This window comes from Heterodontus francisci, chromosome 15, assembly GCF_036365525.1.
Source record: "Heterodontus francisci isolate sHetFra1 chromosome 15, sHetFra1.hap1, whole genome shotgun sequence".
NCBI classification, from domain to species: Eukaryota; Metazoa; Chordata; class Chondrichthyes; order Heterodontiformes; family Heterodontidae; genus Heterodontus; species Heterodontus francisci.
The window spans coordinates 94,486,992-94,509,649 of NC_090385.1; the positions used below are offsets into that span (position 1 = coordinate 94,486,992).

The 22,658-nt window shown below is 43.2% G+C and overlaps 1 protein-coding gene across 1 annotated transcript; it reads left to right on the forward strand.

Moving 5' to 3' along the window:
- Window positions 1-967: 967 nt before the first annotated feature.
- On the forward strand, window positions 968-22,280 carry LOC137377448 (FERM domain-containing protein 7-like). The gene is made up of 9 exons (XM_068047026.1): window positions 968-1,335; window positions 2,610-2,707; window positions 4,288-4,402; window positions 6,856-7,003; window positions 17,434-17,529; window positions 17,623-17,789; window positions 18,371-18,439; window positions 20,137-20,200; window positions 21,297-22,280. Exons 1-9 carry the CDS (start codon window positions 968-970, stop codon window positions 22,278-22,280), a joined length of 2,109 nt encoding a protein of 702 aa, XP_067903127.1.
- The last annotated feature ends 378 nt before the right edge of the window (window positions 22,281-22,658 follow it).

Below are 22,658 nucleotides of genomic sequence, written 5' to 3' on the forward strand. Positions count from 1 at the left end.
AATCTGTGTCCCCTGGTCCTTGGACCATCAGCTAATGGGAACAACTTTTCTTTGTCCACCTTATCTAAACCTGTCATAATCTTGTAAACCTCAGTCAAATCTCTCCTCAATCTCTTTTACTCCAAGGAGAACAATCCCAGCTTCTCCAATCTAACCTGGTAGCTAAAATCCCTCATCCCTGGAATCATTCTGGTAAATCCCCCCTGCACCTCTCAAGGACCTTCACAACCTTCCTAAAGTGTGGTGACCAGAAGAGGATGCAATACTCTAGTTGTGGCCTAACCAGAGCTTTATAAAGGTTTTGCCCTTCAGACCTGTGACATTGTTCAGGTGTGACATCCATGTGGCCTCACATTCAGATGAGACAATCCTGAAAGGTGTGACAATATGCACATGTCCTACTGGCTATAAGCCTTTGCCACCTCCCTATTTATCCTTTCTGCTAGAACACTGTTCCCATTAGAAGAAATGCTTCCACACAGAGGCTTATTAGAACATGGAATGCTTTACGAGAAGACACTTATGAGGCAGACACTAGAACATCATTCAAAAGGAAATTGGATAAGTATTTGAAAATGAGGAATATAAACGCTGCAAGGAAATAGGATTAGAGGAGAAGGGTCGAATTGAAGTGTTGGCAGGCACAAAAAAAAGACTTGCACCTTTCATGACCTCAAAATGCCCTAAAACACTTTATAGTTAATTAAGTACTTTTGAAGTCCACAAGAAGCAGGACAAGTCCAATCTGGTCAATTACTGCCCCATTTGTCTACTCTCAATTAGCAAAGTGCTGGAAGGCGTCATTGACAGTGCAGTCAAGAGACACTTACTCAGCAATAACCTGCTCACCCATGCTCAGTTTGAGTTCTGCCAGAGCCACTTGGCTCCAGTTCCCAATACAGCTTTGGTCTGAACATGGACAAAAGAGCTGAATGCCAGAGGTGAGCTGAGAGTGACTGCCCTTGACATGAAGACAGCATTTGACCAAGTTTGGCATCAAGGGGCCCTCGCAAAATTGAAGTCAGTGAGAATCAGAAGGAAAAATCTCTACTGGTTGGATTCATACCTAGCACAAAGGAAGATGGATGTTGTTCTTGGAGGCCAATCATCTCAACCCAAGGACATTGCTGCAAGAGTTCCTCAGGGTAGTGTCCTAGGCCTAACCATCTTCAACTGCTTTATCAACAAACATCCGTCGATCATACCATCAGAAGTGCAGATGTTCTCTAATAATTGCACAGTGTTCAGTTCCATTTGCAACTCCTCAGATATTGAAACAGTCCGTGCTCACATGCAGCAAGACCGGGACAACATTCAAGCTTGGGCTGATAAGCAGTAAATAACATATGACCCATACGAGCCCGAGGCAATGACCATCTGCAACAAGAGAGAATCTAACCATCTCACCTTGATTTTCAAAGTCATTACCATCATTGAATCCCTCACCATCAACATTCTGTGGGTTACCATTGACCAGAAACTTAACTGGACCAATGACATAAATACTGTGGCTACAAAAGCAGCTGAGAGACTTAGTATTCTTCAGCAAGTAGCTCACCTCCTGATTCCCAAAGCCTGTTCACCATCTACAAGGCACGATTCAAGTGTGTGATGGAATACTCTCCACTTGCCTGGATGAGTGCTGCTTAAACAATACTCAGGAAGCTTGACAACATGCAGAACAAAGCAGCCTGCTTGATTAGCACTCCATTTATCACCTTAAACATTCATTCCCTCCACCACTGATGCACAGTTGCAGCAGTGTGTACCATCTACAAGATGCACTGCAGCAACTCACCAAGGCTCCTTCAACAGCACCTTCCAAACCCACAATCTCTACCACCTAGAAGGACAAGGACAACAGATGCATGGGAACACCACCACCTGCAAGTTCCCCTCCAAGCCACACAGCATCCTGACTTGGAACTGTATCACCGTTCCTTCACTGTCGCTGGGTTAAAATCCTGGAACTCCCTCCCTAACAGCACTGTGTGTGCACCTTCACCACACGGACTGCGCTGGTTCATGAAGGCAGCTCACTACCACATTCTCAAGGACAATAAGGGATGGGCAATAAATACTGACCTTGCCACTGACACCTACATCCCATGAACTAATAAAAAAAGTGCGATCACTGTTGTAATGTGGGAAACATCACAACCAATTTACAGAGAAAACTCCCAAAACAACAATGTGGTAATATCCAGGTAATTTACTTTTAGCAAAGTTGTTTGAGGGAAAAGTATAGACCAGGACATTGGGGAGAACACCGCTGTTTTCTTCTTCAAATAAAGCAATGAGATCTTTCGCCTACTTGAGGGAAGTAGAGAGGGCCTTTATTTAATAGTTCATCTGACAGAGCAGCACTCTCTCAGTAGTGTATTGAAGTATCAGCCTCGATTTTATACTCATTCTCTGAAATAGAGCTTGAACTCACAATCTGCTGACACAGAAGCACCCATTGAGCCAAAGCAGGCAACATACCCTCTAGCTGTGCTGCACTTGCTATGAGGTGTCCCACGGGGGAGTCAGTAATTTTGGCCTTCCTGTCTGTCTAACGTTTGCAATTGGATGGAGATACTCTAACTGATCTTGTTACTTCCAAACAGGTATCTGTTTGCTCAGCAAATCAAACGGGACCTGGTTGTGGGGAGGCTTCATTGCAATGATAACAGTGCTGCACTGTTACTGTCTCACATTATCCAGGGTGAGTAATGGCCAAAATTATCCATCCAATGGAGTTCAAAAGAAGGTTAAACATCTCACTGAGCTGTGGAAGCAATTTGGGATCCCTGCCCAAGACTGCAGTTATATTCTTTTTATTTTTAAGTGCCTCTAAATCAGAGTGTCAGATTTATGTCCATGCCAGATGTACATGTATTTACACTGACCTACGGAGGCTGGTGGCTGTAGTCCAGGTTTCAGCCAGACAGAGCTTTATTTGTACTGCCTCGGGGAAGCTTTTATTCAGCTGACCAGTTGTGAACAGGGTGCGTGCTCCTCTCCCAGCCTCGCCTGGGAGCCAGTCCCTAACCCTAATGTGTTCCTCTCCCAGCCTCGCCTGGGAGCCAGTCCCTAACCCTAATGTGCTCATACTAACATACAAATTAGGAGCAGAAGTAGGCCATTCGGCCCCTTGAGCCTGCTCTGCCATTCAATAAGATCATGGCTGATCAGCTTGTGTTTCAAATTTCACACTCCCATCTACCCCTGATAACCCTTGATTCCCTTGCCTAACAAGAATCTATCAACCTCCATCTTAAAAATATTCAATGCCCCCACCTCCACCACCTTCTGAGGCAGAGAGTTCCAAAGTCACACAACCCTCTGAGAGAAAAAAATCTCCTCATCTCTCCCCTAAAAGGGCGACCCTTAATTTTAAAACAGTGCCCCCTCGTTCTGGACTCATCCACAAGAGGAAACACCCTTCCAAAGTCCTCATGTGCTCCTCCCCCAGCCTCGCCTGGGAGCCAGGCCCGAGCCCTGACCTCACATTTACTGCTCAGGGAATCTCTTTGCACAAATGCTAAGATTATAACCATAGCCATAGGGGAAACCTGTGTGATGTGACTAGACCTCAATGTCTCTGGTTGACATCCTGAGGGCCCAAGCATATACTCCACCCTAACTAGTACAACCTGGGTTTAACAGGTGGATGTATGTGACACACCAATGAGAAAAATAGTAGAATGTCGGCCTAAATGTGTAGAGACAAATTGCTCTTCCCAAAGTAAATGAGGCTCCACCTCCACCATAACAAAGTAATATCATGGAAATCTCCAAGTTCCCCATCAAGCCACACACCGTCCTGACTTGGATCTATATCATGCTCCTTCGTTGTTGCTCGGTTAAAATTCTGGAACTCCCTCCTTAACTTCACTGTGAGTGTATCTACAGAGACAGGCTGCAGCAGTTCAAGAAGGCACCTCACCATCACCTTCTCAAGGGCAATTAAGGATGGGCAAAAAATGCTGGCCGAGCCAGTGATGATCATATACCAGGAATGAGTAAGAAAAGAAACCTCCCTCCTGCAGCATAATGTTTATCATTCAAACTCATTGGGGCTATTAACTTAGAAAATAGTGAAATAACTGCTCAATGTAGAATATGCCCAACCAATGGCATATATAATATGCCGCTTATTCCATATTTCCTGTCATAGACTATCGCCCAAAATTAAAATAACCCCCAATGTAACTTGCTCATTTATTTCCTATTTCTTTCGTTTGTTACACATCTTTCTCTTTCCCTTCCCTTTCTTTGTGCATTTGTCTTCCAATCTTGAAGCTGAGCTTGGTGATTTTGATGAAGAACTGGACCGAACACATTTACGATCCAAGATATACGTTCCAAACCAGGAACTCCTGATTCACAAAATAATGAAATTTCACCAGAAACTCATGTGAGTACAAAATAAAATCAGCAAGCTGTTATAGAATTCAACATGAGGTGATATTTTGGTATCTTTGATTCAGTTGGTAGCACACTTACCTTTGAATTAGAAGTTTAAGAGTTTGAGTCCCACTGCAAAGACTCCAGCACATAATCAGGACTGACACTCCAGTACAGTAGTGGGGGAGTGCTGGACTGTCAGAGGTGCCATCTTTCAGATGAGATTTTAAACCTGCTCTCTTAGGTGGATGTCAAAGATCCCATGGCAATATTTTGAAAAGTGGAGGGATGTTCTCCCCAGTGTTGTAACCAATTTTCATCCCATAACCAACATCACCGAAAAATGGATTAACACACGACTTCTCCAATTGCTGTTTGTGGGGTATTACCATGTGCAAACTGAATGTTGTGTTTGCCTAAATTAGGATTTAAAAAATAGTTCACTGTGGGTGAAATACCTGGGATTTTCTGAGAGATTTGATTGATTTGATGCTGCATGAAGTTTGCCTTGCAAAGTCATTGAAGAAACACTCAGAAAAGTAATATTTTATTTATTTCTATACATTTTGGGTTGACCTGAGGAGAAATTTCTTCACGAAATATCTTTGTAATTCTCAACCTTCGAAATGCTCATTTGGTGATCATAATCAAGATTTTTGGGCACTAAAGGAATCATGGGATATAGGGATAGGGTGGGAAGATGGAGTTTATATAGAAGTTCAGCTATGATCTTATTGAATGGTGGTTCAAGGGACCATATGATCTAACTCTGCTCCTGCTTCTTATGTTCTTGTATTACTTTATATTTGGTTGGAAACAGGTCTAAGGGTCAGTTTATGTGCCTGCTTTCTGCAGAAAATTGGTTTTGTAAGCTTTCCTATAAGATGCAGAAAGTAGGGCATAAAAAGACCAACAAGCCCAATTAATGTCATCCTGTTGATTAGACAGGGCAACCTTAGACATCCCCTCCCCAGCGCTGGTAATGACAACTCCCAGCGAGGGCAGAATGCAGAGTGAAAAATGCCTGGACCATTTCAGGCTAACACAAAGAAAGATAGTTGTGGTTGTTGAAGGTCAATCATCTCACTCCCATGAAATCACTGTAGGTGTTCCTCAGGGTAGTGTCCTCAGCCCAACCATCATCAGCTGCTTCATCAATGGCCTTCCGTCCATCATAAGGTCAGAAGTGGGGATGATCACTGATGATCACATAATGTTCAGCACCATTCACAACTCATCAGATACTGAAGCAGTCGGCGCCGGCCTGGGCTGGACAATATTCAGGCTTGGGCTGATAAGTGGCAAGTAACATTCGCACCACACAAGGCCCACGCATTGACTATCTCCAACAAGAGAGAATCTAACCATTTCCCCTTGACATTCGATGGCATTACCATCGCAGAATCAGCCACCATCAACATCCTAGAGGTTACCATTGACCAGAAACTGAACTGCACCAGCCATATAAAAACTGTGGCTATAAGAGCAGGCCAGAGGTCGAGAATTCTACGCTGAGTAACTCAGCTCCTCACTCCCCAAAACCTTTCCGCCATCTACAAGGCACAAGTCAGGAGTGTGATGGACTACTCTCCACTTGCGTAGATGGGTGCAGCTACAGCAACACTTAGTAAGCTTGAACCATCCAGGACAAAGCACCTCACTTGATCAGCACCCCATCCACCACCTTAAACATTCACATTTTCCACCACCGACGCACAGTGGCAGCAGTGTGTACCATCTACAAGATGCACTGCAGCAACTCGTCAAGGCTTCTTCAACAGCATCTTCCAAACCTGCAACCTCTTCTACATAGAAGGATAAGGGCAGCTGACATCACCTGCAAATTTCCCTTCTAGTTCCCACCATCCTGACTTGGAAATATATCACCTGTTCCTTATCTTTTGCTGGGTCAAAATCCTGAAATCGCCTTCCTAACAGCACTGTGAATGTACCTACAACACATGGGTTGCAGTGGTTCAAGAAGGCAGTTCACCACCACCTGCTCAAGGGCATTTAGGGATGAGCAATAAATTATGGATTTGCCAGTGACACTCCCATCCCATGAATGAAAAAAAAAGGTAACATCTGCATATCACCTTCATACAGACTGCAGTAAGAAGGCAACCCACCATTACCTTCTCCTAGGCAACTAGGGATGGAAAGTAAATGCCGGTTTTGCAAATAATAGCCACATTCAAGGACCAATTTATAAAAATCCTCCATGCCTCTCTAAAATGGCCCTGTCATGAAAACCACTAGACCAGGACACTTAATAAACTTACACACAGAATGGACTTAGTCCGAAATTGGATGTTAAATGGCAATAACTTTCAAACCAAACCATTTTGGGCTTAATATTCCATGTAACCTGCCCCAAAGTAAGCCCATCAGGAAAGGATTCTAGTAGGTTTTAATAAAGTGCTTTGTTCATGGTTGGTGAGTAAACATTTGACCTTTGCACAGTGGGCTGACATCAGCTGAATCTGATACCCGCCTTCTGGACACAGCACGGAAGCTGGAAATGTACGGCATCAGGCTCCATCCAGCCAGTGATGGTGAAGGAACGCAAATCAACCTGGCCGTATTACATATGGGCATATTGGTCTTTCAGGTGCGTTAAACCTGGTGAATGTTGTAAACTGTTGTGAAGGGGAAGCACATTACCAGCCGCACTGTGTGTAGCTGTATTTGTTGCAGAATGTAAGGGCATTTCAAATATTCCATACAGGAACCGCACCGATACAGGAACTTTACTGATACAGGAACTATACCAATACAAGAACTATAATGATACAGGAACAATACTGATACAGCAACTGTACTGTTACGGGAACTGTACTGGTTATGATTGAGCATGTGCTGACTGTTGTTGGAACAGATGACATGCTGAATTCTGTTAGGTGGCCTGACTCTGGTTTCAAAGCTTGTTTTTTTTTGAGACAGTCTTCAGGTTTCTGGGGAAACAGAAACTGGTTGGAACCAGATAAGACACAGAGTCATTTGACCAGAGGCATGCGACTAGCGGTATCCAAGCTCAGATTTCAATATTGCAGAGTTCAAGCAGGCTGCAGGGGTTTTTTTGGCAAACAAGCTGTAGATGGAGAAAGCTGATTATGGAAGCTGGCCATTGGCAAGTACAAGTTGCGGCAGCTGCTTTTGATCACTTAAAGAAATACTGGTGGAACCACGTCATCAAGACTATCAGGAGCAGGGCCAATGATATTGAAGAGGCGACAAGACCAAAACTTTGAAGGGAAGACTGCAAAGCCTGCTATTGATCAGAAGGCATTATATTGGTGTCTGCATCCTGGAGGACAGGAGCTGGACATTTTCCCCATATAAGAATGATACTAATACAGAAACTATACTAATACAGGAACCATACTGACACAGGAGTTATACCAATACAAGAACTGTACTGATACAGGAACTGCACCGATACAGGAAATAGTATCAATACTGGAACTGTAATGATACAAGAACTATAGCGATATAGGAACTGTAATGACACAAAAACTATACCAATTCCCGATTCGGGAACCGTACCGATAACAGAACTGTACCGATATGGGAACTATACTGATACAGGAACTATACTGATGTAGGAACTGTACCGATAGAGGATCTGTACGGATACAGAAACTATAACAATACAGGAACCATGCTAATTCAGGAACTATACCGTGCAGGAACTTTACGGATACAGGAGCTGCACCAGAACAGAAACCGTACTAATACATAAACCGAACAGATACAGAAATCACATCGATACAGGAACTTTACCGATACAGGAACCGTACCGATACAGGAACTGCTCCAATATAGAAACCGTACCGATACAGGAACCGTACCGATACAGAAACCGTACCGATACAGGAACCGTACCGATACAGAAACCGTACCGATACAGGAACCGTACCGATACAGGAACCGTACCGATACAGGAACCATACCGATACAGGAACCGTACTGATATAGGAACCATACTGATACAGGAACCGTACTGATATAGGAACTGCTCCAATACAGGAACCGTACTGATATAGGAACCGTACTGATATAGGAACCGTACCGATACAGGAACCGTACCGATACAGGAGCTGTACTGATACAGGAGCTGTACCGATATAGAAACCGTACCGATACAGGAACTGCTCCGATACAGGAACCGTACTGATATAGGAACCGTACTGATATAGGAACCGTACCGATACAGGAACCGTACCGATACAGGAGCTGTACTGATACAGGAGCTGTACCGATATAGAAACCGTACCGATATAGAAACCGTACCGATATAGAAACCGTACCGATATAGAAACCGTACCGATATAGAAACCGTACCGATATAGAAACCGTACCGATACAGGAGCTGTACTGATACAGGAGCTGTACTGATACAGGAGCTGTACCGATATAGAAACCGTACCGATATAGAAACCGTACCGATACAGGAGCTGTACCGATACAGGAGCTGTACCGATACAGGAGCTGTACTGATACAGGAGCTGTACTGATACAGGAGCTGTACCGATAGAGAAACCGTACCGATACAGGAACTGCTCCGATACAGGAGCTGTACCGATACAGGAGCTGTACCGATACAGGAGCTGTACCGATACAGGAGCTGTACCGATACAGGAGCTGTACCGATACAGGAGCTGTACCGATACAGGAACCGTACCGATACAGGAACCGTACCGATACAGGAGCTGTACCGATACAGGAGCTGTACTGATACAGAAACCGTACCGATACAGGAACCGCTCCGATACAGGAACTGTACCGATACAGGAGCTGTACCGATACAGGAGCTGTACTGATACAGGAGCTGTACCGATACAGGAACCGTACCGATACAGGAGCTGTACCGATACAGGAACCATACTGATATAGGAACTGCTCCAATACAGGAACCGTACCGATACAGGAGCTGTACTGATACAGGAACCGTACCGATACAGGAACCGTACCGATACAGGAACCGTACCGATACAGAAACCGCTCCGATACAGGAACCGTATCCGATACAGGAACCGTATCCGATACAGGAACCGTATCCGATACAGGAACCGTACCGATACAGGAACCGTATCCGATACAGGAACCGTACCGATACAGGAACCGTACCGATACAGGAGCTGTACCGATACAGGAGCTGCTCCGATACAGGAACCGTACCGATACAGGAACCGTACCGATACAGGAACCGTACCGATATAGAAACCGTACCGATACAGGAACTGCTCCAATATAGGAACCGTACCCATACAGGAACCGTACAGGAGCTGTACCAATACAGGAGCTGTACCGATACAGGAACAGTACCGATACAGGAACCGTACCGATACAGGAACCGTACCGATATAGAAACCGTACCGATACAGGAACTGCTCCAATATAGGAACCGTACCCATACAGGAACCGTACAGGAGCTGTACCAATACAGGAGCTGTACCGATACAGGAACAGTACCGATACAGGAGCTGTACCGATACAGGAACTGTACTGATACAGGTACTATTGTTTAAAAAAGAGACATGCTGTCAAAGCTGTGTATCATGCATACTCACAAATGGGCCTAAAGCCGCTTCTTTTGGACCTGAAAAGTGCCCAGTTTAGCTCAAATTACCCTGTAAGGGTAAGGTATCTCAAAAATTTGTGCAACAGCTGAAGCTAGCCGTTTCACACTGCTACTATACAGTAGCAATACAAGTGGTATTTTTCACTAACAGGATGCTGCCATCCAACCAAAAAGACGTTCTGCCCACCACACATGAGTTATGTGGTATAAGAATTCCAGTGCCGGTGCGATGCCGGGTATGCAGGCCGTACATCCCAACGACTGGCAGATCGTATCAAAACAGCACGTCACTTCAGCTATTCACAACAGGCAAAGTACTGATTGTTCTCAATCAGCCCGTACTTGCAAATCTCAAAACATAATGACTAACATTAGATGTGATTCTGCGACTGGACAGCACTTACTGAACAACCCCGAGAATGCTAAGAATTACACCAACAACCACTTTAAGATCATCAGTCGGGCTCACAATGTGGCTCATGCTTGCTAAAAGCTACATATATTCATACACAGGGACCTGCCCTCTGCAAGCAAAAGGAACATGCCCAGGCTTTGCGTCTTTTTGAATTAAACCAAAGTGTGAGGGAAAATAGTTCCCGGATGCATTCTCCATGGCAGTGCCTCGACCAGCGTTGACTTGCCAACCAATAGGCATCCCTTCTCTCACGCAGAATAAGTTGTTGCTCCCTTTGAACTTTGGCATTCTTGCGTCTATCCTGATGAGTGCAAGACGAGAATCTTCGTCAATATGTCTCTTTTTTCAGCAATACTCAAGTTCCATACTACCAAGTAACTATTTGAATACAGGAACTATACCAATGCAGGAACTGTACCAACAGAGCAACCATACTGACACAAGAACTGTACCGATACAGGAACCGTACTGATGCAGGAACTGTACTAATTGTTACGACCAGGTGAGAAAGAGGTCGAGGGTTTCCTTTCAGCCTTCACCTGGTCTTACCGTAACAGGGTTTAATTTTTAACACACTGTGTTTTTAGCTCCCCCTTGGTGAATCCTTGTTCATCACTTTCCAATTATAAGGCAAAGAAAGCAGCACAAACAGGTTTTTTTAGGTTTAAAGAAGAAAAGTTGAAATTTATTAAACTTGAACTTAAATTCTAATGTGGTTGACACCTATGGATACACAATGTGCCCACGCTAGCATGCATACGCGATACACACATGCAAATAGAGACGAAAAAGAGCAGAAGAAAAATAAAGTGGAAAAGTTTGAGACAATATCTAAAGAGTTTTAGTTACGGTTCTTCAAGCTCACTGTAGAGTCCTTGATTGTCGGCAGATCTTGCTTTTCGTTGGGGCCCAGTATTCTTCTTAAACCTTGTTCGCTGTAGGAGACTTTTCTCTCTTGGGGTTCATGTGTCTTCAATGGATTCAGAGGCTTGTGAGAAAGAGATGGGAGCAGACAGGAGAGATCTTCTCAGTCCAGGAGCAAACAGACACTCTGAGTTCAAACTGTTTGTACAATTCAGAAAACCCCAGGTTGCCGAGCAGGTTAGTCATGTGACTAACTAACTGGTCTGACAACGTCTTGGATTGTATCACCTTAGCAGTCTCTGGAATGCTCCTCTTACACACAATACCTGGTGATTAAGGTCCATTGTGGGTTGAATGTGTCAGGGAATGGTCCTTTCAATCCCCGTTTGTTAATATGCAAATATCTTTTCCAGCCACGGCTGATGTGTTTAACAAGTCGTTTCTTCACTCCAGTAACAGTTTAAAATCAATGTTCATGACAAAATTAATGTGCCTCATTCGTGGCAGGTGGGGGCCTAGCATGACACAACACAGGAACCGTACTGATACAGGAACTATACCAATACAAGTAACGTACTGATACAGGAACAATATCAATATAGATAACATACTGATACAGGACTTACACCAATACAGGAACAGTACTGATACAGGAACTGTATTAATATCGGAACCATATCGATACAGGGACTATACCAATAAAGGAACCGTACTGACATGGGAACTGTACCGATACAGTGAAAAGGAAAAGAGTAACCAAAGCAAGTATTGGTCCTCTAGAGAGTGAGTCTTGAGAATTAATAATGGAAAACAAGGAAATGGCGGAAGTGTTGAACAGGTATTTTGTTTCTGTCTGCACTGTACAAGACTTAGAAAACTTCCCAAAGATACTTGAAAATCAAACGGCGTAAGGGAGGGAGAAAGTTAAAATAATCACCATCAGGGAAAAGGTACTGGGAAAACTATTGGACCAAAAGGCTGACAAGTCCCAAGGACCAGGTGCCCTGTATTCTAGGGTCTTAAAAGAAGTGGCTGCAGAGATCGTAGAGGTACTGGTTATAATCTTCCAAAATTCCTGATTCTGGAAGGGTCCCAGCGGATTAGAAAATCGCAAATTTAACACCTTTATTCAAGAAAGGAGGAAGACAGAAAGCAGAAAACGATAGACCAGTTAGCCTAACATCTGTCATAAGCAAATTGCTAGGATCCATTATTAAGGAGGTTATAGCAGGATACTTAGAAAATCATAATGGGATCTGACAGAGTCAACATGGTTTTGTGAAAGGGAAATCACGTTTAAACTAATTTGTTATAGTTCTTTGAGGAATTAACAAGAAAGGTGGATAAAGGGGAACCTGTTGATGCAGTGTACTTGATTTTCAAAAGGCATTTGATAAGGTGGCACATCGAAGACTGCTTCATAAACAAGAGCCCATGGTATAGGGGATAACATATTAGCATGGATAGAGGATTGGTTAGCTAACAGGAAGCAGAGAGTAGGGATAAATGGGACTTTTTGAGTTAGCAATAAAGGCCTGCTCAGGTATACAATTTAAACTCAACCCAGGCCCAACCTGATCACATCTAACCCGAACCCGACCCAGGCCCAAGTCCTTTTGGTTTATTTCCCTGTGCCTGACCCGACCCGACTACTGGAAATTAATGACGCTTACTCGTACTCTTACTTCCCTTTCCCTCCCTGACCAAAAGGCAGCACTGCCACTGTGTCCGACCCAGCCCGACCCGACCTGAGCCCGAAAGCCAGACCCGGAAGAGCAACCCGACCCAACCCAACCCCGACGCATGTCGTCGAGTCCCGTTGGGCTCGGGTCGGGTAACCATGCTTTGGTTGGCAAGCTCTAAATAGTGGAGTGCCACCAGAATCGATCAATGACTTGAATGAAGGGACAGAATGTATGGCAGCTAAATTTGCCGATGACACCAAGATAGATAGGATAGTAAGTTGTCAAGAGGAGGTAAACAGTCTACAAAAGGATATAGTTAGGTTAAGTGAGTGGCAAAATTTGGCAGATGGAGTATAATGTGGGAAAATGTGAACTTGTCCACTTTGGCAGGAAGAATAGAAAAACTGTATATTATTGAAATGGAGAGGGATTGCAGAATCTAGTGATACTGCGGGATCTAGGCATCTATTGCAAGGGGAATGGAATATAAATATAGGGAAGTTTAACTGTAGTTGTGCAAGGCCTTGGTGAGACCACATCTGGAGGACTCTGTACAGTTTTGGTCTCCTTATTTGAAAAAAAAGATATAATTGCATTTGAGGCAGTTCAGAGAAGGTTCACTTGACTCGTTCCTGAGATGAAGGACTTATCTTATGAAGAAAGGTTGAATTGGTTGGGCCTTTACCCATTGGAGTTTAGAAGAATGAGAGGTGATCTTATTGAAACACATAAGATCCTGAGGGTACTTGATAGGGTGGATACCGGGAAGATGTTTCCTCATGTGGGAGAGACTAGAACTAGGGGACAAAGTTTAAAAATAAGAGGTTTCCCTTTTAATACGGAGGTGAAGAGAATTTCTTTTCTCAAAGGGTGATGTGTCTGTTGAATTCTCTTCCCCAAAAAACAGTGGAGGCTGGGTCATTGAATTTATTCAAGGCTGAGCTAGATAGATTTTTGAAAGACAAAGGAGTCAAGGGTTATGGGACGCAGACAGGAAAATGGAGTTCAGACCACAGCCAGATCAGCCATGATCTCATCAAATGGCAGAGAAGGCTCAAAGGGCTGAATGGCCTACTTCTGTTCCTATCTTCCTATGTTCCTATACCAATACAGGAACCATACCGATACAGGAACTATACTGATACTGGAGTGATACAGGAACTACACCAATGCAGGAACTGTACCGATACAGGAATGGTCCGAATACCTGAAGCATACTGATACAGGTGTGATACAGGAACTACACCAATGCAGGAATTGTACCGATACAGGAACCATACTGATACAAGAACCATACAGATACAGGAACTATACCAATACAGAAACTGTACCGATACAGGAACTATACTGATACAGGTGTGATACAGGAACTACACCAATGCAGGAATTGTACCGATACAGGAACCATACTGATACAAGAACCATACAGATACAGGAACTATACCAATACAGAAACTGTACCGATACAGGAACTATACTGATACAGGTGTGATACAGGAACTACACCAATGCAGGAATTGTACCGATACAGGAACCATACTGATACAAGAACCATACAGATACAGGAACTACACCAATGCAGGAATTGTACCGATACAGGAACCGTACCGATACTGGAGTGTTACAGGAACTACACCAATGCAGGAACTGTACCGATACAGGAACCATACTGATACAAGAACCATACAGATACAGGAACTATACCAATACAGAAACTGTACCGATACAGGAACTATACTGACACAAGAATTATGACAGAAACAGGAATTAAAAACATAGAGGTACAGCATATATACAAGAACCCGACCTGAATAGGAATTCTATGTTTACAGATACAGCAATCATATGAAAACTGTACTTATATAGGAACAATGAATACATAAGAACTGAACAGATATAGGAGCTATACAAGAATTATGCCTAGAAAGCAAGCATGTAGGAACTGTACAGATATAAGAACTAGACAAGAACTATCAATATATAAGAACTAAACAAAGATAGGAGAAGATGCATGGACTGCATGGCTATATGGGTACACAAACTGTATGAGTATGCAAGCTATAGTAGTATGTCAAACTCTGGGTAAGGGGCTTTGGGGAGTCCTCACATGATGGATAAATCTATTAGGGTCTGTGGCCGAAGCATCATTATTGTTATGTTAGCACAACACTGCAGTAGACGTTACTGTGTTAATGTACAGTTTCATTATATAATGTAGCTTTGCCATTCTGTGCGTTTGTAGCCAAGGCCACTGAATAATGTTTTTCATGGAAAATAGATGAAATTTTGGGAATTGATCACAAAGGACCGGTGAAGATTCTAGAACCCCACATAAAGATAATGTAATTTGGTTTCCTGTAAACCAATGGGACTAATTATAAATGTGAGATTCCCAAGACATGATAGAAACCTATGTAATAAACTCTTTTTGACTTATTGAACCACAGTGATTCAGTAGAACTTATGCTGATGTGAATGTTTCACATTCCAGCCCTACAACCCACTGAGAAATCTGTGTTCCTCCAATTCCAGCCTCTTGTGCAACCCCACGTTCCTCACCCACCATTGGCGGCCGTGCCTTCTGCTGTCCAGAACCTAAACACTAGAATTCCCCTCTAAACCTCTCCTCCTGTACACCTCTCTCCTCCTTTTAAAACTGCTCAAAACCTATTTCTTAGAGCCATAGAGTTATATAGCACAGTAACAGGCCCTTCGGCCCATTGTGTCCATTCTGGCCACCAAGCACCTATCTATTCTAATCCCATTTTCCAGCACTTGGCCTATAGCCTTGTATGCTATGGCGTTTCAAGTGCTTATCTAAATACTTCTTAAATGTTGTGAGGGTTCCTGCCTCTACCACCACTTCAGGTCGTGTGTTCCAGATTCCAACCACTCTCTGGGTGAAATTTTTTTTCCTCAAATCCCCACTAAACCTCCTGCCCCTTACCTTAAATCTTTGCCCCCTGGTTATTGACCCTTCCACTAAGGGAAAAAGTTTCTTCCTATCTATCCTATCAATGCCCCTCATAATTTTGTAAACCTCAGTCAGGTCCCCCCTCAGCCTTCTCTGCTTTAAGGAAAACAACAATAGCCTATCCAGTCTCTCTTCATAGCTCAAATGCTCCAGCCCAGGCAACATCCTGGTGAATCGCCTCTGCACACTCTCCGGTGCAATCACATCCTTCCTATAGTGTGGTGACAGAACCGTACACAGTACTCCAGCTGTGGCCTAACTAGCATTTTATACAGCTCCGTCATAACCTCCCTGCTCTTATATTCTATGCCTCGGCTAATAAAGGGAAGTAACCCATATTCATTCCTAACCACCTTATCTACCTGTGCTGCTGCCTTCAGTGATCTATGGACAAGTACACCAAGATCCCTCTGACCCTCTGTACTTCCTAGGGTCCTACCATCCATTGTATATTCCCTCGCCTTGTTAGTCCTCCCAAAATGTATCTCCTCACACTTCTCAGGATTAAATTCCATTTGACACTGCTCCTCCCAGCTTACCAGCCCATCTATATCATCCTGTAATCTAAGGCTTTCCTCCTCACTATTTATGACACCATCAATTTTCGTGTCAGCTGCGAACTTACTGATCATACCTCCTATATTCACGTCTAAATCATTAATGTACACTGCAAACAGCAAGGGTCCCAGCATCGAGCCCTGTGGTAAACCACTGGTCACAGGCTTCCACTCACAAGAACAACCCTCGACCATCACCCTCTGCCTCCTGCCACTAAGCCAATTTTAGATCCAATTTGCCAAATTACCCTGGATCCCATGGGCTCTTACCTTCTTAACCAATCTCCTATGTGGGACCTTATCAAAAGCCTTACTGAAGTCCATGTAGACTACATCAACCGTTTTGCCCTCATCTACACCTCTAGTCACCTCCTTGAAAAATTCAATCAAGTTTGTTAGACATGATCTAGTTTCCCAACCACTGATGTTAGACTCACTGGCCTGTAATTACCTGGTTTATCCCTGCTACCCTTCTTGAATAATGGTGCCACATTCGCTGTCCTCCAGTCCTCTGGTACCTCTCCTGTGGCCAGAGAGGATTTGAAAATTTGTGTCAGAGCCCTTGAAATCTCCTCCCTTGCCTCACATAACAGCCTTGGATACATCTCATCTGGGCCTGGGGATTTATCCACTTTTAAGCCTGCTAAAACAGCTAATTCTTCCTCCCTTTCAATGCTAATTTGTTCAAGTATATCACAATCCCCCTCCCTGATCTCTACACCTACATCGTCCTTCACCATAGTGAACAAAGATGCAAAGTAATCATTTAAAACTTCATCTACGTTCTCTGGCTCCACACACAGATTGCCACTTTGGTCCCAAATGGGCCCTACTCTTTCCCTGGTTATCCTCTTTGCTCCTGTGAAGCACCCTGGAAAGCTTTATTACATTTCAGGCGCCTGACAAGTGCAAGTTGTTGTTGATGTACTAGGATCGATATAAAACTGCTACTCTCATTCCAGGGCAAAACAAAGATCAATACGTTCAACTGGGCCAAAATACGCAAGCTGAGTTTTAAGAAGAGGCATTTCCTTATCAAGCTTCATTCCAACATTTTTGTAAGGTTTTCTTTTACTTCCATCATCACATGAGATCAATGTACATCAAATAATTCTTTGTCCGATAATGTGTCCTATCTCCAAAAATGACAGACCACCTCATGCAAGGACTCCTTGGAATTCCTGATGGCAAGTCGTAATACGTGCAAGCACTTCTGGAAGACATGCGTTGAGTATCATGCCTTCTTTAGGCTCCCCGAGGAACCCAGATCGAAGCCCAAGTCCATATTTTACAGCAAAGGATCCTCTTTCCGGTACAGGTATTGTGGAGAATGTTTCCTTGGAATACTGCACCAAAATGTTATGTTAATTATTGGGGCTAAATTCAACTAATCAGGAATAAGTGTCATTTTATGGTGTCAGACGTGGCTCAGTGGGTGCACATTTGCCTCTCAGTCAGAAGGTTGTAGGTCCAAATTCCACTCCTGAGAATTGGGCACAAAATCCAGGTTGACGCACCAGTGCAGTACTGAGGGCGTGCTGTACTGTCAGAGATGCTGTCTTTTGGATGTGATGTTAAACCAAGGCCCCATCTGCCCTCTCAGGGGGATGTAAAAGATCCTGTGGCACTATTTTGAAGAAGAGCAGAGGAGTTATCCCTGCTGTGCTGGCCAATATTTTCACCTCAAACAACATCACTAAAACAGATTATCTGGTTATTACTATGTTCCTGTTTGCAGGAGCTTTCTGTATGCAAATTGGCTGCATGCTTCCTACATTGATACAGTGAGTACACTTCAAGAGTACTTTATTAGCTGTAAGGTGGGTTGGGACTTCTTGAAGTCGTGAAAGGTGCTATATAAATGCAAGTTCTTCCTTTAACTTTTAACTCTTGTTTCAGTGGAAGAACTCAGAAGCAAGTGGTAGAGTATATGAGCAAAGGAGATTTCAAGAAGGTGCCATTTGAAAGGTAATATTCATGAGACTGCCTACTCCAAAATTCAGGACCATTTAAACTTCCACCTTTTTTCTTGAAACAGTTGGCCCAACAGGCCTATGGTGCCATTTATGCTCCACATGAGCCTCCTCCCACTGTAGTTCATTTCACCCTATCAGCATATCCTTCTATTCCTTTCTCCCTCATGTACTTATCTAGCTTCTCTTCAAAGGCATCTACACTATTCAACTGATTCAATTACTGAATGTGATAGTGAGTTCCATATTCTCACCACTCTCAGGGTGGTATCAGTTTATCTTCAGATTACACTAGCCCAGGGGTTGGCATGCTGCTCTTTAACATCTCATCTGTGGCTTTTTCAGTTGGATCGCATTGTCATGAAAAAAGCCTTAAAAAATCAAGTCAAGAAAATAACAAATCAAAGAACTAGATGGCAACACAATTTCCCTTATTGAGTTTAAATTTGTTTAATCAAAAATTTAGTTTGTACCCTGCTCGGTTTTAAAACAGCATTTTTAGGGATTGTTTCAGAAAATGTATGATAATTGTGGTTTTAAAAAGATAAACTTAAAGTTCAAACTGCCCTTAACAGTGTGTTCTCCTATTATTGATAATTTATCTCATGATTCAATTCACAGATGTTATTAATTTAGCATTCACAATTATTTAATGTGAGAGTTTACTAATTTTATATAAATGATATTAGGACAAATATATGTTCAAAACCTTTGCTGAAAAATATCCACCTAGCAGTGAAAGAAAACGTGACATTATGATTCTCCAGGAGAAAGCTGATCAAGCTGAAGGCAAATTTAAGATTTGGGTAGCATCAAGATTCAACTCTGAAAACAAAAATAATGATTTTACCTATTCCCGGGATGTAGAAACAGGATTTTTGCCAGGCCTATAGATTGAAATTACATGAAATTCAGAAGTAACTATGGTCATTCTTAAAAACATCAGAAGAAAGTTAAAGCAAATGATGTTTTATAGCAACAAATAAATGCATAATGTCCCTTAGATTTTCGATAAACATTTCTTTCCCCTTAAGGTATGCTTATGCATTTACTCCATTCTTTTAGCTTCGTCTTGCGGCTCCCAATAATTTTTATTTTAAGCAACTTTTTTTAAAAAGGCTCTTCAGGAAAAAAAAAGATTTCTGAGCCCTGCACTAGTCTATCTATTCTTAATCTTTCAGGTATGTAGCTGCTTTATCTATTGGAATTAAGTGTCAGCTTGCTCTGAGTCAGAAAGTTGTGATGTCCATAAATTAAACACCTGATCTGAACTGATAGTGCAACACCAAGGGATTCAAAAGGACTATCTCTTGGATGAAGTGTTAAATTAAGGCACGTCTGTCAGCTCAGGTGGAGGTAGGAGATCTCGGTACAAGGGTCTTGGTCAACATTCATCCCTCAACCAAACACCACCAAAACCGATTACCTCAAACTCTCACCTCTGAGTCAGAGAGCTTTCTGTTCAAGTCCCATTCCAAAACTTAAGTACATAATCCAGGCTCACACTCCATGGAGTGCTGCACTGTCAAAGGTGCATCTTTCAAATAAGACATTAAACAGAGGCTGTGTCTGCCCTCTCAGGTGGACATAAAAGTTCCCACGGGGCTATTTTGAAAGATAGGAGGTGAGTGATATTCAAACAAGTGGCATACCTTTATGATGATGAATTATTCTTTCGTTGATGCTTTTCAGGAAGCAGTGTAATGTACAGTCTGAGGAAGACTCAACAATACCAGTCCTCAAGCTGGGGAGACAGGTTAGTGATGGAAATATTCTTAGATGACAGTGTTCTCAATTAACTGTTTAAGGACTGCTTCAAAAATTATGACAGAAAGATAACAAGGAGTTGAATTTCCACGGGTGGGGGGAGGGAGTCTCCTGATCATCCATTGTAACTTCAACACAAGATCTGTGAAAACCCCAAATATGGTCTGGAGTTTCCTCCTCAGGCACAACCCATAAATTATACCAGAAAATGCGTACAATGTTGCTCTCATTTTGCCAATGTCATGTTATGCCCAAGTACCTTCCCATACTCATTAGAATGCACCCAAACTTACAAAGTCACATAAACAAGGGAATATCAAACCCACACAGATAGTTCTTTTGTGAGCCCCTGCACATCAGGTACAGCATGTTATAAAGCTGCAATTGAAGGAGCTTTTCAATTTTCAAAGTGACTTATAGTGGCACCAGAAACAGAAAGTACTGAGATCAGTAAGGATCTTCTTTCTAAAACAAAAATTCAAAATATTGCAATTAAAACTCCAGAAAAATTATTTTCTTTCCTTTTCGGCTGTGCCCTAAAATCAGGTGGCAATGGTGAGAAATTCCCGAAGAAGCACAATTGTAGGATACTTGTGTTTTCGAGTCAGAGGCCTGGCCAGGTTTGTGGACGGATGTAAAATAGAGAAGACTTGGGCGTATTGTAGTTATGAGTGTAGCTTCCTTACGGTCAAATCTCCCCATCTTTTAAGTTATGTAATTGGTTAGCGTCCAGGATAAGGGGGGTCTCTGGACGCAAACATGGAGGAAACCCCAGGTCTATGTAATCTCTTGCGTTTCTAGATCAGTACATTAAATGTAACGTGTTGTCAACTTCTTGGGACGATTATGTTTATTGGGCTAGATCATGGCATTGTGCAATACTGTAAAATGGGTGATAGTGAGCTAGCAGCCCATTTTACATCTTTTGCCATTTTTATTTCCATTGAGCGGGCTGCCAGCTCACTGTTACCCACCTACAGTATCACACCAAAGGCAGGATCTAGCCCACTAAAGCGTGAGTCTCTAATTGTCCTGCTTTATTGAAGATTTCTCAGAAATTGAATTGAGTCTTATCTCCCATTCAGTTCAAGGAATTGCCACATCACCTTGGTGACAATGAACAGTCAGGAGACATAAAGGTTAAGGTCCAGCAGAAGGCAACACCGAGGGAGAGGAAGGAGTTGGCAGTGGAGATTGTGTTCAGCACAGAATTGGAGCGGTCCAAACCCGAGGCTGACCCAGCATCAGAAACTCACTCCAGCAGCGATGTATCTCCTCCCTACATCAGTGACAGTGACACTGAGGCCAAGAAGGATCCAGTACACCAGCAAAAAAGCAGGCAACCTTCTCAAACCATCAAAACCAGGAGGGATCCTGATTCAGAAGAGTTAACATGTGGAAACTGTCCTGAGTTCAAAATAGGCAGCCAACAAATCAGTGATAATTTCCTGAATTTGGACATTTGTACGGACAGATCTCTCCGGGTCCCGAGACGCACTCTAATGAACGAAGAAATGGTTCGGCCTTCAGGTGTGGCTCGCCCGGTCAGCCTGCCTGCTCGCAGCTGGTTAGCCAATCATGGGCTTTACCAACGACTTGTAATGAGGAGTAGCTATGGCAACACTCTGAATGCAGTGAAGGAGGAGGAGAGTCAGCAGGACGACAGCCTGCAGCCTTCCAAAAGATCACATAGCCACTCGGATATGAAGACAATTGGCCTAATCCATGTGCCAGAGTTAAGACCACTGGCTCCTTACCTGTCACTGGGTCAAAGACAGAATCCAAATAAACTGAGGCCTGTGCATCCAGCACATGTGACATTGCATCGCAAGGAGGCCCTACAGACAACAGAAAGGTACATCAGCAGCGGCACAGAGTCCAGTGATTCAGACTCTGAAATAATTAGCCCCTACTTTCATCCTCGTCTATTTGGCAAAGCTATTCGATCTTCAGCACTGAGAGGAGGCCGTTTTTCTTCAGCCAGCCTCCAGTCTGTTGAAGGTGCTTCATGTGATCTGAATTGTAGTGAAGGAGTGAGTCACTTGACGATTTACACCGAATTCATTTAGTCTGGGATCAATCCAGATTCACAGTTTCTGTGGCCAGCCCAACTGTTGTCATCACAATCATCATCCCCATGAGTCAACTATTGTTGGAGCTCTGTGACTGTCCTCTAAATCTCTTCATAAGGCAGGGACTTGAACCCTGGGGTGGCGTGTTGGACTGCCAATGGTTGCTCTTTCATTGTCATGTTCAGTACTGAGGCTGGATCACCCTTGTAGGTTGTGGACACTGTTGCCAAATTAAAGAGTTAGCTCATCTGCCTTTTGATGGTGATTCCTCCATCAAGAGCCCTGTTGTCCTCCTCCAGAGACTCAATCACCCAAGGTCATTGACCCTTTTTGGAGGTGACTGTGAATTAATTAACCACTGCTCAACACTCAATG